Raw genomic sequence first — 16,254 nt, forward strand, 5'->3', positions numbered from 1 at the left:
ACACACAGTTCAGGCACCGCCGAGGGCACCGCGCACCGCGCCACGCCATGGACCTCATTTGCTCTCCAAGTATTGGCGAAAGTTGGCCAACTTGTCTGTTGACGGCTACCCCGGTCTGCCGCGCTGCCGCCCTGTCGCCCTGCCCCACGTCGAGTGGCGAGCCTCGGCGGGGACGGGCGGCATCACTGCGGCGCCACGCCTTGCAAACTTTCCCCGCCAACAATTTAGCTCCCCCTTGTGCGCGGACATGTTGTTATTTCCGGCGCTGCTTGCCATGTGGACCGCGGCTACGGCCTGGACCACGACCGTCACGCACAGGCTGACCCTCTTCCCAAATCCCTCCCTCGCCCTCTCTCCAAATGCATGAGATATCGACTGCGGCGCCACGCCTCAGTTCCCTAAAGAGATCCGTGGGAATTCTCCCGCGGAAAGACGCGTCGCGTGGCGGCAAGCGGCGGCAAGAAGACGTGAATATTCATGCCGCGACGCGCGCCATCTGCCCACTGAAATAAGGAACAAACAAACGACCGCCCGCGGCCACTGATAAAAGAAGAGTTTCCTCCCACTGACCTCAGTGGCGACAGGTCCTCCTTGGACGGCGTCCTCGGATGCGAGGTGTCCGACGAGGACTCGTGCCCCTCCAGCCCGGCCAGAACGGTGGCGCGCTTGTTGGTGGGCGGCAGCCGCTGCATCTCGTCGGGGCAGGGCGCCGTCTGGAACGGGCCGTAGCAGGAGTCGTCGTCCTGCAGCGACCGCAGCATCACCGTGGCCGGCGTGAACCTGCACCAGATACTTTGTCAAACACACACTGCAGCTCAGATGACGGGTGAAAGAGGGAGCCGATCTTACCACCGGTTTGCCTCGAACTGGTATTGCGGCCTGCGCATCACCAGCAGCCTGGGCAGTATGTGAATGAAGACCCTTTTGACCCACGGCGCCATTTTGTGCGTTTGTGGAGACCGGAAATGTACGTTGAGTACCACCACAGTCACACATATACTGTGAAACAAAAAGTAGTTAGATAGAAAGAAAAACCTTAAAGAGGAGGAAGAAAACGCGAAGACTCACCTTATAGATACTAAGATCATAGCAAAAATGAGATACTTCCCTAGTAGTGGCACTACTAGGGACGTGGGGGGAATAATCTCGACAACCAGGAGAAAAAACACGTGGAGTGAGATAAGGATTGAGATCGACAGTGTTACCTGTAAAGAAAAACAAAGTGGTTATTCTGTTTGAAATACTAATTAATCAAAGTTGCGTGCCCCGCTTAACCTATCCGTGTCCTTCCGAACAGTTTTTCCGGTTCCGAGTTAACTGGGGCGCGGCAGCCCTATTGGATTCCGGTCAATTGCCGAAACCGGAAATTGCAATAATTTCCTCAAGATCCGTTTCTGCGCCGAGTGGCCAGCAACAGCGGTGGGCTGCTGGGGACAGCGCTCTGGACCGCACTGTGTAACAACGGCCAGTGTGTCAACGAAACGAACCTTGGCCGACTTTGTCACCACCCCTCCCCATCCAGGGTGATCGGAGCGAAAGCTTTGCCTGGACCCTGGGCCAATCTTGGCCGGTTGAAGGAAACTCTATCACAACTTGCGTCCGGTTAAGAAAAATACCACAAGACGCAACTTTTTTTTTTCGGAAATCACTAAATACAAGCAGCTCATACCAACGTCTCACTCTGCGTTGTTCTCCATTGTCACGCACTCACCTTTTCTCCACTGTCCGAGGGCAGGTAAAAAGTCAGCACTGTTAGAAAAGATATGCCCATGCAGGGAATGATAATGTTAACTGTGTAAAATAATGTCTTCCTTCTCATTGTAATGTTGAAAGTTATATCTAAGTAAGGTTCATCACAACAGGTGTAAAATTTTTCATTCCTGTCAAAGAACAAAAGTTTGAAAACATCTTCCGTCACAGAGCTATACCGATTTTGTTTTAAATGGGAAACAGCTTTACCTGACAGCTGGGACTTCCAGTATGTCCCACTCTACCGACATATAAAACTCAGACAGGTCGACACCAACATCGACAATATTTGAGCCAGTCTTCTCATCCATGTGCCTGAGGTCAACCTGCGACACCACCAAAAACAGGTTAGAGCAATCCGTGAGAGGACATGCACAGTGTGGCTGTTCACCTCAAACTGTTGCACGCTTGGGCAACACGCGGCTCTTGTCTACATAAAGCAACCTCGTCTGGGATAAAACGCCCAAAAGGCGATGAAAATTTATTGAAATGGACGATAATCTGCAATCAAGAGCAGTTGTATACTTTAAAACATTAATATTTATCAATAACTGATTTAAAAAAAAAATGAAGTAGTGGAATAAAAGATTTGGCCACCGCGCATTGAAACGGATTTTTCAAAAACAAAAACAAAATCCAGCACGATGACGCAGAAACCTAGCGTGACGTTTTTCCCAAACAGTAGTTTTCTACAAAATACAAAACAGTTTCCGAGCGCACATTGAAAAACTGTGATCAAAAAATTCAATTGGAAGTTTGCATAAAACATCCACTTTACGAGAAAATCTATGTGATCAAAAATGGTGCAAGGAAACTGTGCATATACCTATTAACTACAAAGCACAGCATTCAGCAGCCGTAAAAGAGCCATGTGTTTGTCCCAAACGAATGGGTGAATGGTACTCCTCTTTTAACCCTTATGTAAAAGAACATTTGAAAATGGCAAGTGCTTCAGATAGCTACGTTAGTGTTAATAACTTCCACCTTTTTGTTCATTTAAACCCATCCATTCAACCATTTCTTCGTGCCAGTTTGTAGCAGCCCATAGAAATAAAACATTTGTATTGGCGAGCCATTTTATTGGCGAGAAGATTTTGATGGTCTTGGCTGCGACCTTGTTAAGTAATGTAAAATAAGTCGTTCCACTCCGCACGCATCCTGCTAAAGAACGCTTGCTAAAGAATCACATAATGTTATGGAATTATTACATTTGAATTACTTTCACGTTTTAAAGCCTTATGACTACACCTCAGAAACATTACGACGATTTTTAACTCGAAAACTGCACCTAAAGAAAAGTATCTAAATAAAATTGGCTGAAAGATGGCTGCGGACCTCTCTGCTGATAAAAACAACTGTGGCTGCCAAATTTTCAAGTAGCGCTGTATTTGCTGTAAACTTGCTTTTGGCATAAAAAAATCACCCATTTTTGAAGAAAAAAATTGTAGGAGATGTATGATTTGGATGTATTATCCAATACTGTCTAGACTTCGTTGCAGTTGGATCTTCAGAAAAAACAGCAGTGCAGTCAAAAAGTATTCGGTCCAGGGTGTACGCATTCGATGAGGTCTTGAAGGGCTGAAATGCAAAACAATCTTAAGTACTTAAAAATTTTAGACCGTCATCCGATTGATCCTGAGCACAAAAGTGGGCTATTCAAGCTGTTGTGCCAAAGAAAAATAAGTCTTTAATATAGATGTAAGACGTACGTGGTGAGCCATCCAAGAACGACCTCAAGAGACCTGCTTAAGTGGCCAGGATGTAAAAGGGCAGAAGTGGTTCTTGAAAAAAATTAAAAAAGAATAAAATTAGAGAACCGTAATAAAAGTTGCGTCAGGGGATGTAGTAGGGACTTTTCAGCAGTAACACATTGTGTGCGCTATCATTTCATATGACATTCGAAAATTGTTTCCAATATTGCTAGGGTAAATGTTATTTGTTAAGGTGTTGTGGTGAGCCGCGAGTTTTCTTCATTTTAAGTAACGATATGATCAACAACAGTAATTGAGTCATGTACCACATGTGTCCTCAATAACCCTCTGCACTAATATTTCTGGTGGGTGCGGCTAGAGTGATGCATATTCAAAATTTGTTATTGCTGAATTTAGTATTTTTTTGAAATAATCTCAGCATTAACATTCTATTCATGACTTAACATTTGTGTTTTGATAAACTTGTTAAATAAAACGCTGTGCTAAGCCCAACCATTTGAGTGAGTCAGTAAGTCAGATACTGGTCCAATCATTTTTTCTGACATTGATCTTACATTTGATATATTTTTCAAGTTTGGCTTGGTTTACAAAACTATCACTGTCAAGTTTTGTTGAACCAGGGCTAACGATTTTCTATATTGGTTCAGGTATTCTAAAGTTAATTATGTAACTTAAGGAATGAGGTGGGCAATTAATAGTACGGTGACATATTATCTACAGAAGCATTCAAATAAGGATCAAAACATGTGTCAAGAGATAAACAATTGCTTTGATGAGGATGGACTAATGTGTGTATGACAATCCTATGGTGGGTGCTGTTCAGTTGTTTTGCCTTGCGAAATGGACTTCAAAAAATAAACACCCAAGCGAAATGGTTTGAAATTTACCGAGTATAACTGTTTTGGGAACCTGTTTTAAGAAAGGCCCGTAAGCAACATTAAAATGTAAAGGTGTCCACAAGTTCGCGGAGGAGAAAAAAATGACATGTACCCGTGGTGAAGCGCCAGCATTTGTCACAAAAGGGCTTCTAACAAGTGCGCAGTGCGAACTGTGAGAAAAGTGGATATGGTATTGCAAAGAAAGTAAACGAATCAACACGGTTGACATTTTTGATATTGGATGAGCTGCAACAGAAATACACCGACAGAGGTTGCTCATGTGGAGAAGCACCAGGTTTAGTCAGGGTAAAACGAACTATTTCTAGTGGCGTGGAAAGCGATTGCTTTAGCCACTTTTAGACAGTAAAGGTCCACGGCTTGTCCTTTCCAGCGCGGCTCCTATCACTTTCGGATTGGGACGGACCCGTGGATGGGAGTGGCTGGCAGGTAAGGCATATAAAAATAAGACTTTTCTATTAGTAGAAATTGGCAGAAAATATTGTTGAAATAGTTCATTTTACGTCAAACAAAACAAAAATACAAAATTAATCCAAATCTGGTTCCAAAAATCAATACGAGCCAGATTGTGAAAAATACTTTTCCACAAAAAAGATATATTGGTATACCGGTACAAAATGCACATAGGTTCAAGGATCTAAACATCCAAAATATTTCTGGCAACATCAAAAGTGCAAAGTTTATGGTTAAGATGTGCGCTACTGCATGGCCGAAAAAAATGGCCACGAAAAAAAATCACTCTTAGTGATTATCTTATATGTAAAAATATACTAATTTCAAAAAATTTGTTATTGTGTATTCTTTTTTAAAGAATACTGATGTGTTCTTTCAAAACATAAAAACTTACTTACTAAGAACTACTTTCAAAAATTTTGCAACACACAAAACGGATAAAACACTACAAAAGCAGCGATTCATGCGAAAATCTACTCGTTTCAAAATCAAAATAAAGATGCATACGAGAACACATAACACATATGCAAGAAACAGCGGGTCCCCGTCGCGTCTTTGGGGTGGAAGGGGGTCTCTCTCTACCATGTAATTTAAGGGGTAAGCGTGAAGTCTTAAATTCGCATATGTGTTGTGTTAAGGAATTAAAAGTCGGGTAAAGGCAGCGTCGACGGAGTACTATGCCAACATGTATTTACTCGTTTCCTTTCGTGATATATGCTGGTTTTGTTTTGTCAAGAAAAAACATAAAAAGAAGTTTTTGAAATGAATAATATCTCAAATGCGTTAGTTAAAATTTGACACATTTTATAAACTTTTTTAGTTGACACTCATTTATATGCAGTATGTCTTTCGTATTTTACAAAACTGTTGTCCATCCTAGCGTTTACTTTGTTCAGATTTGACCTGGGTCAAGCTGAGGGTGACGCCTCTCTATTACAAAAGTTTGTGGTATCATTCAAACGATCACGTTCCTTGCCTCACGCTGAAGTACCGTGGGCTCAGCAGTTGTATATTAACGGGCTAGATCGTCCAACGTCAGAATTGTAGTGAGACCTGTATGATACCACACATTTTGAGTATAACAATAAAAGATTAGACTGAAAACTTACTGCATCACTCGTCCTTATATTTATATGACAGATTTAATTAAAATGGATTAGTTTAAGAAATCATGTAGGCCATGCGCTGAATGAAGTGTGTCATACAATCATGTTTGGCGTTTTACCGCACGTGTATGGATACCACTTTGCGGATATCACTTACTTTGGGAAAAGGTATAAAAATCTCTATTCAACAAAAAATTTGTTCTTCCAAAAATGTAGTTTTCATTCAAAAAACTTTGTAAACCTACAAGTATTGGACAGGTAAGGCAAAAGAACAAGAGACAGAAAGAAAGGATTGGCAGAGGAATGAGAGTTCTTAGGTCCACTATGCCTATATTGACATTTTGTAGCGATTCATTGCTCGATTGGAGCTTGTTAAATAAAAATGCTTATAGCACTTTGGGAACATTATTTTGGTTCAAAATAGTTCTTGCATAGTTTTAGTAGGAGTTTGTCATGTTTCGGTAATTTAGTTGCGTAAACGAAAAATGCGATTCGGACTAAATAAGTGGAATTTACATTCATGTATGCTTCCTTCAAAATTTCTACCTTTTACTGTTTAATGGCCTGCAGAGGGATGTTTTTTTGCGTTAGGCAAGCCAGTCAAGCGTTTGTTTGTTCACGCCATGCACAACCATAACTTTTTCATTTAACTGTCAGACGCGTTTGCAAAATTCTCTGTGTATTTCTACAATACGGATATACTTTACTGGTCTCATCGTCAGTGCTGCTACGTGCCCAGTGATTCGCCACCTACCGTACAAACCACGCTGCAAGAGTTCCCTTTCTAAGTTAGAACAGTGCAAGTTCACGATGCATGTACGAAACTAGAACATGCTCTGACATTGCCTGTTTTAGTTACACCATGCGAAACTTGACACCTATCTAATATACTGCTTTGCTGTTGGAATGCATCTCCAAATGACCCTCATAGCGGAAAAGATTGTATTTAACTCTTACCAATGAGAAAAATTACACAAATTTTGCGAATTTAAGTTAAGAAAATTATCCAACCTATGAGAAGTTTATACCTTTTCCCTATAAGCTTACTAAGAAAACACGATGTCCTTGCTTAATTTTGTTGGGACTTAGCAGCGCATTGATGAGTTGTTTTGTGTGTGTGTGCGGGTGACGTGTACCTTAATTGAAATGTCTGCTAGTTAGAGGCAGTGCACGCAAGTCCAACGAGACTGCCCATCTGCACTGTTTGCCAACTTTTATATCTTTTGTTTTTTAACGTCAATCATGGGATATTTTTAAAATAAAACTGTATGTAGAGACATTTTTAAAGGACCGCCATATTGCTTCAAGTGTTGCGTGACTTTGCATTACTGTCAAGTTTTTAAATGTTGACGCGCCCACTAGACGGTATAAATGAGATATCGCCAATATTTGAACGCGTTATATAAAGTTATTTTACACTTAGGTTTAAGGAATAGGAAAGGAGCTAATAAGAAAACGCAACAGACCATAACAAGAACGTAGAGAGAGAGATAGGTAGAGTGAGAGATAGCAAGGAAAGAGTGAGAAAAGGACGGGCAATAAATAGAAGAAATAATAGTAATATTTACGGGCATGTTTGTGTTGACGTACGTAACATCGACATACGCAACTAAAAATAAAGTGTCAACATAATGGCACAGAAAAGTAGACAGGGCAGAAAATAAGAAAAATAATAATAAATAAATTTGGTGGGAACGTTTATACAAGAAATAAAAAAGAATGCAGGAGAACCGTGGATGTACAATAAATAACTTCTTTTGCATTAAACTGCGTCTAATATAAACAATGCAGATTATTTGAAATTAGGTTGTTATCGTTTGTTATTACTGCTGCTTTTATCATTTGATGTAATTAATATAATGCAATTCCATCCAGGGTCCTTAAAGTGCAAAGGTAGGGAATATTTGCATGGCCAGTTAGTATAGCATCGTCGAGGTTAGGATCACCTTAAACCCATCATACGTCCAACTCCCTAACTTCAACACGCACGTCTGTACGTCGTAGGGAAAGAACTCGACATCGATGGCACAGGAAGATTTGTATACAGCCGGCGGCTGCCACACCACCAAGCCGTAGAAGTAGACGGTTGCCTTTGTCATCAGAGTCACCTCGTAGTTGCCATCAGCGCTGTCAACAGAACAATACACAAACACACCTCATGACGATCTCCAATCACTGGCAGGACAATGATTCTTTTTCCAAAACTTGGAGCACATGTTCTACAACTACTTCTCTAGGCACACCATAAGTAAACGCAATCTCTGATATCAGACCCAAGCAAGGCGTGGCTCAGATAGTCAGGGATGCTTTATTTCACCAGACTCGAAGCCACGGCGTTAACCACTCCCTACACCTTTAGTAATCAAGCATCAACTCTAGTCAAGCAAATACGTGAGACTACGAAGAACAGATTGTCACCACACCAAACACGACTTGTCAAGCGGTACAAAATAGGGACAACAGCTACTCATTGTAAGTGTGAAACCGTGAGGTAACTCCAGTCAAGTGTCGGTCACAATATTATCTCTCGTAGAAACTGTCAGATGCCATTTGATTTACCGATCAAGAAATTCAATTTAATTGCCCATCTTTTAAACTGGCTTAGTAAAGGAAACGAATGGTTTCTTTTTCAAATAAAACAAGAATCTCTTCAGATGTGTCATTTAATTTTAAAAATAAAAATAAAATTTGAAAATTTTACGTGCACTCTGACATTTTCGACAGCGTATGAGTTAGTCCTGGATTGCCTGCTCCAGCTGCACGCCAAGACATACATGTGAGTGTCGTGGCGTGCATGGCAGGCTCTAACAGGCACAGGGGAGGCGCTAAAGATACTCCACTCACCTTAAAGCCATCGTACGTCCAACTACCGAACTTGAGAACGCACGTTTGTTCGTCAAAGGGGAAATACTCTACGTCTATTTCACAAGACGACTTGTAAATGGCAGGGGGCTTCCATTCCACCAGGCCTTCATGGTAGATTGTCGCTTTGGTGGCTAAGGTCACCTCAAAGTTGCCGTCCGCACTGGAAATAATATTGTTTTGGTTTTCGTGCACACTGCTAACACAGCCTGGCCAGCCATTCGTGCATTCAGCCAAGTGCGTCCCATTTGTACGATGTGCCCAGTGAAACTTAAGGGCAGGGCTTTTACAGAGTCAATCTCGGTATGATTACATTATTTACTTGTTTTAAAATCCTGAACATAGTTATTTTTCTACCGTTACACAAAAGTTAATGTTTTATAAAACAAAACAACATGCTAAGCTGCTAGAAATGTTTGGCTGCACTCGTGACGCATGGAACGCGCTTTTGGGACGTCCTTAAAACAAGTGAAGGGGCAGCAGGAAGGTGGGGCCGCATTCATACACTGTAAAGACTGTGCGTGGTTTCACGGGCAAAGCTACTCGTTAATTATTTAGCTTAAAGGTGGCAATGCCAACGGGCGATTGCGCTCAAAGAATGAGTTTAAATTGTAGTATTGTTTAAAGGGTAAGTATTTTGACTTGGGATGCTGTAGTTACAGCAACTAGGAGACATCATGAAACCACGAGAACAAAGTGTCCTGGTGTTACGTTTGTCCGTAAAAACAAATTATAATTATAGAAGTGAAAAAAAGAAAACAGAAACATACGTTCAACCACCATATAATAATAATTATAATAATATATAAAGATTACAGATAGACATGCTTGAGTAAGACCAAGACACGTATTAGAGAGGACAGCCTAAAAGTGTCTAATTACAAATGTCGAAAAGCACATTCACGCAAGGGCCCAATGATCATGTCCAAGGCCAGCACCTGTTGACGCCGTCAATCCGTGTTCCATACTACCATGGCGCCATGGCAGGTCGGGATGAGCGTTTACATTTGAAGCAATCTAGGTGAGCGCACTGGGGCAGGCCGGGGCAGGGCGGGGAAGGCCAGGGCCGCCTTTTCTCTTGCCAGAAGAACAGGGGCGTCAAGTCAATGGCGGGCGACTCGGTCCGTCCCTTTCATGCGAATTTACGGCAAGAGGCGCGCTCCGTGCCTCGCGCAGCATAAGGCAGCGTTGCGTTACTCGACAGCTTCCATTTCTCTGCTTGGCGACGCTCGCTGGGCTCGCAACATTACAAAGTGCAGAGTGGTTTCTGTGGGAAAGCGTCGGAAGGCGGCGAGTGCATGATTGTGAGCGTGTCTGTCTGGACGCGGGCGGCGTCCACTGACCGGACGGCCACTGACTGCGTAGCTTATTGCCAGGCTGCGGAACGGTAGACCGAAGGTAGGGCGTGAAAGAGACCTCACAGGAGGAAGCCAGCCAAACTTTGCTGAGCCCCCCAAGCGCGGCGACCGGGCCCCAGGCAGCCCGGGACGAGGCGCCGAGGGGGAGCCGGCCAAGGAAGCTCAAACACGGACTGGGCAGTCCTGGACGGGCACGGCCTCGGGCCAAAGCCGGAGGCAAGGCTGCTGGGGAGGCTGCAGGCCGAACCCGGCAGAGGGACGAGGACAAGGCCGACACAAAACTTTGACAAATGTCCGCACCCGGGGCCTGGTCCGGAGCCTGGTCCAGGGCCCTCGTCCTGGCGTGTGCCCAGCCCGGTCCGGCTGGGTCCGGCTGGGTCCGGCCCCACCCCTGGGGACGACAGGCCGGGGGGAGCGCTGCCGCCGATACACCTCAACTTCCCCGACCTGCCGCTGGAGTTAGGGGGCGCCAGCATCGCGCGCATTGCCGTCGCGTAACTCGTCCGGGTAATCAGGGCGATGTGGGGCAGCGACGCAGCGACACACGCTCGTTCTGCCGTCCCCCGCGTCTCTTTTTCCCGCGTCCCCCGGCGGACCAGCCGCCCACCGCTCGGGGCGCAAATATTTCCAGATAAACATCCTGTGCCGCCCTGCCGCGCAGAAATTACTCGAGAGTCAATACGGGAAATGATTCGCAGCGCGGCGCCAGGGAGCCATTTCCAGGCTGCACCTGGGCCTAGGGTAGGGCGGGGCGGCAAAGGCGGGGCGAGGCGGGGCGAGGCGGGGCGGGGCGGGGTCGCGGCCGTCCCTCACCGAGGAGTGCGCCGCCAGAATGAATTGCATGGCGATAGCAGAAGCTTCACTTTGCGCCTGACAAATGTGGGCTGCGGTCCCGCGCGGTCCCTCGCAGTCCCGCACCGCCAACCACCCACTGGGTTGCGGATTAAAGTGTGCTTTCCGAGTCAACATCACGCCGGGCTCATTCAAACGCCAACAAAAAACGGCGGCGACAAAAAAAAAAACAAAAGGCGAAATACAAAACCTACAAAAAGAGGGCGCACGCGGCGGGGCCGGGCGGGCAGCAAAAAAAGCAGGGCTTGGCGGCGGCAGTGGCGGCAGCGCTTTGCAGCTGCGCGTGTCGAGCCGCACAACAATGAAAGCGTGGCAATTGGGGAGGCGACCGCGGCAGGCAGGCAGGCAGGCATGCCCAGGCATGCCACACTCGCAATTGGAATTCCCGCCACTTATCCATCAACCTGGCCGGGCCTGGCCGCGCGGCTGTATGGCCAGCGGACGGCGAATAACTCAGCCCACATCGCCGAACAGCGCTGTCTCCCTCGCACGCATGTGCGGTGCCCCACGCAGTCCCCTTCGAGCGAGAGAGACGCGGGGCATTGTTCGGAATCAGTCTCCGGCCGGGCCGGCGGCAGCGAGGGCGGCAGCGGGCCGCCACGCTGATATGAAGAATGGGGAGGCAGAATTGAAAAGGAAGCCGTTATCAGGCGATTGGAGAAACACAGCGCTGGCGTTGGAGGGGGGGAGGGGACTGCTGTGCTTGCGCCTTTTAGAGGCGTCCTTTGTTTCTAGTGCAGTCGCTGCCGCGGACGATGCCGGTCCAGCGCGGCACCCAGCGGCCGGAAGGACGAGCAAAAAGGGGGAGGGGGGAGAGAGGGGGGGGGGGAGAAGGGGTGGTGGCGGAAGACCGCGAAAAATAGGGGAGCGAGCCAACGCCTCAGTGTCCCACTCCGACTCGCACACAGCACACAGCGCGCCACAGTACTGTCCAGTAAAGTACGCGCCTCTGTGTGCGTGAGTGTTGTTTGTTGGTGTGGGTGCACGCGCCTGCTCTAAACATACTTTGTAACGCGTCCTTCCTCGGCCATAACGGAGACAACTGGCCCACCAGAGTCCCTGGGCCTGCCCTGGGCCGGGCGTAAGTGGGGGAGGTGTGGTGGCATTAGGGCAGTGGGGGGCCAGCGAATGCCCGGCGCGCCCGGCGCCCGTCCACACAGCAGTGCACAACAGCGCAGCGCCACCGTGGCGCCGCTACGCGCCGCTCTGAAACAAAAGGGGGGAAACAACCGGCGGCCAGTCATCGGGACGCATCGGTGGGCACGATGCAGCTCGCCTGCTGCTGCGAAACGACAGGACGGCGGTCGTTTTTTGGAATAAAAGAAAGAAGGGAATCCGCGGCGCTTGATTGTTCGAGCGGGCGGCGCGGCGGCCGAGGCGGCGGCAAGCTGGCAAAGGCGGTGACTTTGCAGCGCGCTGCCCGGCGCTGCCGCAATGGTTCTGAATAAACCAGTTGCTTAACGCGGGGTGACTGGTCCGCGTTCCCTTTCATATTCCCTTTCACGTCACACGCGCGGCGCGCGCCGCCCGGCCGAGCATTGTTGCGAGGCATCATCTCCATGAACACGGACGTCGACCGGCAACAGCCTGCCGCGCCGCCGCCCGCCGAAAAATAAATGCGCGAGAATTGAGTGAGCAAAACGCCCATTTTTGTTTAGTCTCCGTTTACTCCGACCCACCCCCCGCAGCCTGACCTGCCCCCCAGCCCGCCCCCCAGCCCGCCCCATGGCCTGATAAGGTCCCATACAGTACGGCGGCCGACACCACGCCTCGCTTGCGCTGAATTGGACCGCTGCACCCTGCCGGCCCAGCCGAAGTAGGGCCAGAACACACACACAGACACACACACACAAGCGTGTTGTGGCGTCCCCACAGTGCCGGCTTATCTAATCGCACACTCAGAACCGGCCAAAAAGGGCGTTCAATTGGCAGCACTGGAACAGTGCTTTCGAGGCGCTCTCTCTCTCTCTCTCTCTCTCTCTCTCTCTCTCTCTCTCTCTCTCTCTCTCTCTCTCTCTCTCTCTCTCTCTCTCTCTCTCTCTCTCGCACCCTGATGGATCGACGGCACGAGAAAGGAGTGCGACTGAGACGGAGCGACGGAGAGAACGAGGCGCCGTTGGGAAGCAGCCTGCTGGGCGATGGCCGGCGTGGTGCGGGCGGCATGGCTGAGGCATGGCCGAGGCATGGCGCGCTTTGAAGTGGTCCTTTTCATGTTTGACCCGTCATATAGTATCTTCACGGTCCCCTCCCCTCCCCCTCGCACGCCCGGGCCACATAACCGGACCGCATTCCAGATTCCGGGGTGGGTGCGGGCAAGGGCCCCTTGCCAAGGGGCGGCGGTGCGAACGGCAAGCAGAGCCACCAGCGGCGTCGTGAGTCTGTCTCACCGTGGCGCATTCCAAAGTCGTGTTTCCTAATAGGGTGCCCTGGTCGATGTGCGGCCCAATCGGCACCCTAACCTTGTTCCGCCCACCCCTCTCGGTCCGAGGGAGCGGTACCGGCCGACTGACCCCCAAAAGTGTTCCAGGTTCCAGCGACCGCTGTCGGTGTGAGAAGGCCGGCGGGTGGACGGTCCACTGGACACAGCGGCCCACTGCCGCCCCATCCCCTACACCCGAAGTGGAGGCCCGGAGGGCGGATTGGCGCGCCGACACAGAAAAATGGCGTATCTGCGGCCCCGGGCCGCGCACATACCGGCCAGTCATCTGTCATGCCGCGGCAGCGGTTCCGAACAGCGCGCCGTCGTCTCTCTCGCGCCCCGCGCGCGCGGGGCCCTGCAGGCCCCACGGGTGCGAGGGCGACAGAACGACGACGGGCCGCTCGGAGTGAGCCAGCGGGGCCACTTTCGGCGGAATCGAACGAATCAGAACGGAGATCATCTCGCCTGATCGGAGGGGATGGCCCCGCCACGCCCCGCCGCCGCCCCGCCGCGCCCTGCCCACCCACCGCACCGCACCCCGCCACGCCCCGCGGCCTCTGTCGCTGAGGCTGCACGTTTATGACCGTCTTTTAGGAGGAGTGGAAGTGGCACGGACTTACGGCCTGCAGCTCCTCCGAGCTACCGCGCGTCCGCCGTTGCGTCCGCCGGGCCGGTCGCGCTGCAGTTTGGCGATTCCCGCGGAAAATAATAGCTCAATCCCGTGTAAAGCTGTCGGCCGGAACGCCGGAGCGCCCGCGGCCCGAGTTTGCCCGCGATTGCTCGCAGGAAAGCACCGCCCCAGACCGGGGCACGCCGGGGAGGCGCCGCCGGGTTCGAGAGCCGCGTTCAACGGCTGTTGAGCCCCCATTTTTTCGCATTGGCCTCAAACACGGAAAGGGCGGCGTTCCTTAAAAAAATGAAGCCGCGAGGAAAAAGAGAGGCAAGCAGCGTGATGCTCTCGGTGCGTGTTGGCCAGGTCCAGGCGGAATGCTAGCCAAGATAAGGCTGCCGAGCTGGACCCCGTTTTTAAGCATCTGCCGGTGCGATTTCGTTGCGACCCGCGCTGGAGCCTACGGCTGGAGCCCACGGCCGGAGCCCGCGGCTTGTGGCGGCGCGGCCGGAGATTCATTACCCGCGGCTGAGCGTGACACGTCGGGAGCCACACGGAGGGGAAAAGGGGGGGGGAGGAGATGGGATGCAAGGATTAGGGCGGGGGAGGGGCAAGTGCCAAAGGGGGGGGGGGTGTCCCGCGTAACTCACTCGCGGCTCGCCTCGTTCGGAGAGAAAGAGAGAGAGAGAGAGAGAGAGAGAGAGAGAGAGAGAGAGAGAGAGGGAGACAGAGGAGAGAGAGAGAGAGAGAGAGAGAGGAGAGAGAGAGAGAGTCGGGGAGAGTGAGGGTGCCACTCACAAAATTGAAATTAGCGCAGTGGGCTGGGAGGGCCTGCTGCCGGACACCACCGAGCGCGCGCTCCAGCGAGAAGAGTCCCGCCCCGCGCCGCCCCGCGCCGCCCCGCCCCGAGGACATGACGACCAGCGCCATGAGTGGCCACCGTTTGTTCTTGTCGCGCTTGTCGCCGGGCGAGTCGGCTGGTGTTTGCCGGTGTTTTGCGGTGCCCAGGCCCAGGCCCAGGCCCAGTCCCAGGCCCAGGTGCAGCCGTGCGTCAGGCCCGGTGACAGGCAGGCGGTCTGTTGGCAACACTGCATTACAACTTCCTTCCGGCGCGTCGCCGCAAAGTTCGAGAGCCCGTGCAGGACTGATTATTTCCCCTCCGCCCCTTCCGAGGGACTGGGCCAGGCGGGGCGGGGCAAGCGGGCGCCGCGCCACTGCGCACGGAGCGCCGCTCAGGACGCGTTAGGCAACCGTTTGCACACGGACTCGTATTTTTCCCTTCGCGCCAGCTGCCCGGGACGGAACGGCACGTTGCCTAGCAACGCGCGAGCGGCGGCCGAGGCTGAACGCCCTTCGCGCCTCGCCGCCCCCACGCCGCCCCCACGCCGCCCCCGAGGTGTCTCGCCATGGCCTACGACGAGGTGGTGAGTACGGCAGTGGGGCGGGCCGCCCCGCCGGGCTGGCAGCCATTTCGTTGTTTTAAGCAGTGCTGCCAATAGCGGCTTTACTGTTGCGTCCGGCTGCCGCCTTGCTGCCGCCGAGGGCTCGCGCGGCCAGGCCTGCCAATAGCCCGACTTGTCGGCTGCGCCGTGGCTGCGCTGTGCGACCGGAGGCACCGGAGTCGACAGCCAATTGAAGCGGGTGGCCCGAAATTAAATCGTAAACCCCTCCGGCATTCTCCGGGGCCGCTCGGGGCGAGGCCTGGCTCGGCCGCGCCTCCCGGAGCCCTTCGGCGGCGGAATCATTTTTACGCGGAACGCGCGAAACGGCCGCGACATTCCGCGCAGCCGCTTCGATTCTTTGAGTCGACGCCGGGGCTGCTGTGCACCCTGTGCGCCCTGCACTGTAAATGTCTCACGGAGCAAGGCTGCATATTATGTTGAAGATTTTCTCCATAATACAAACGAAATTCGTCAAAACATACAGTGAATCCTCAACGGCATGTTATAAAGTCAGCTGGCACCACCATCATCTAGAACATTTTCACCATCATATAGAATCTTCACTATACAACATTTAGAGTGTGGGCGCGCGACGAGGCTCGGCAGCACCCCCACCACAAGCACGTAGGTCACGTCCACGGCGGCCGAGGGAAACGGGCGCAGTGGCTTTTTCATCCCGCTGCCCACCGAGAAGCCCTATTTCCACCTCGACCTGCCTGCCTCGGCCTGCCTCGGGCCGACGGGGAGCCCTGCGGGGCGGCACTGGCACAACAGGGTACAGTACGCAGGCCCGCG

At 50.8% G+C, this 16,254-nt stretch overlaps 1 protein-coding gene across 2 annotated transcripts in view; it reads right to left on the reverse strand.

Annotated features, from left to right (window-relative positions):
• Positions 1-16,254, reverse strand: part of LOC117641725 (acetylcholine receptor subunit alpha-like) — a 100,666-nt gene that overhangs the window by 4,469 nt on the left and 79,943 nt on the right. The window contains exons 4-9 of one of the 2 annotated variants that reach the window (XM_034379282.1): positions 8,761-8,941; positions 1,960-2,075; positions 1,712-1,880; positions 1,069-1,205; positions 850-999; positions 571-780 (exon numbers count right to left, since the gene is read on the reverse strand). In XM_034379282.1, coding sequence (XP_034235173.1) covers positions 571-780; positions 850-999; positions 1,069-1,205; positions 1,712-1,880; positions 1,960-2,075; positions 8,761-8,941 — 963 coding nt within the window. Of the gene's footprint in view, positions 1-570; positions 781-849; positions 1,000-1,068; positions 1,206-1,711; positions 1,881-1,959; positions 2,076-7,862; positions 8,044-8,760; positions 8,942-16,254 lie in introns of both variants that reach the window. The other variant, XM_034379283.1, reaches the window with a different exon arrangement.

Source organism: Thrips palmi, unplaced genomic scaffold (genome assembly GCF_012932325.1).
Source record: "Thrips palmi isolate BJ-2018 unplaced genomic scaffold, TpBJ-2018v1 HiC_scaffold_15, whole genome shotgun sequence".
NCBI lineage: Eukaryota > Metazoa > Arthropoda > Insecta > Thysanoptera > Thripidae > Thrips > Thrips palmi.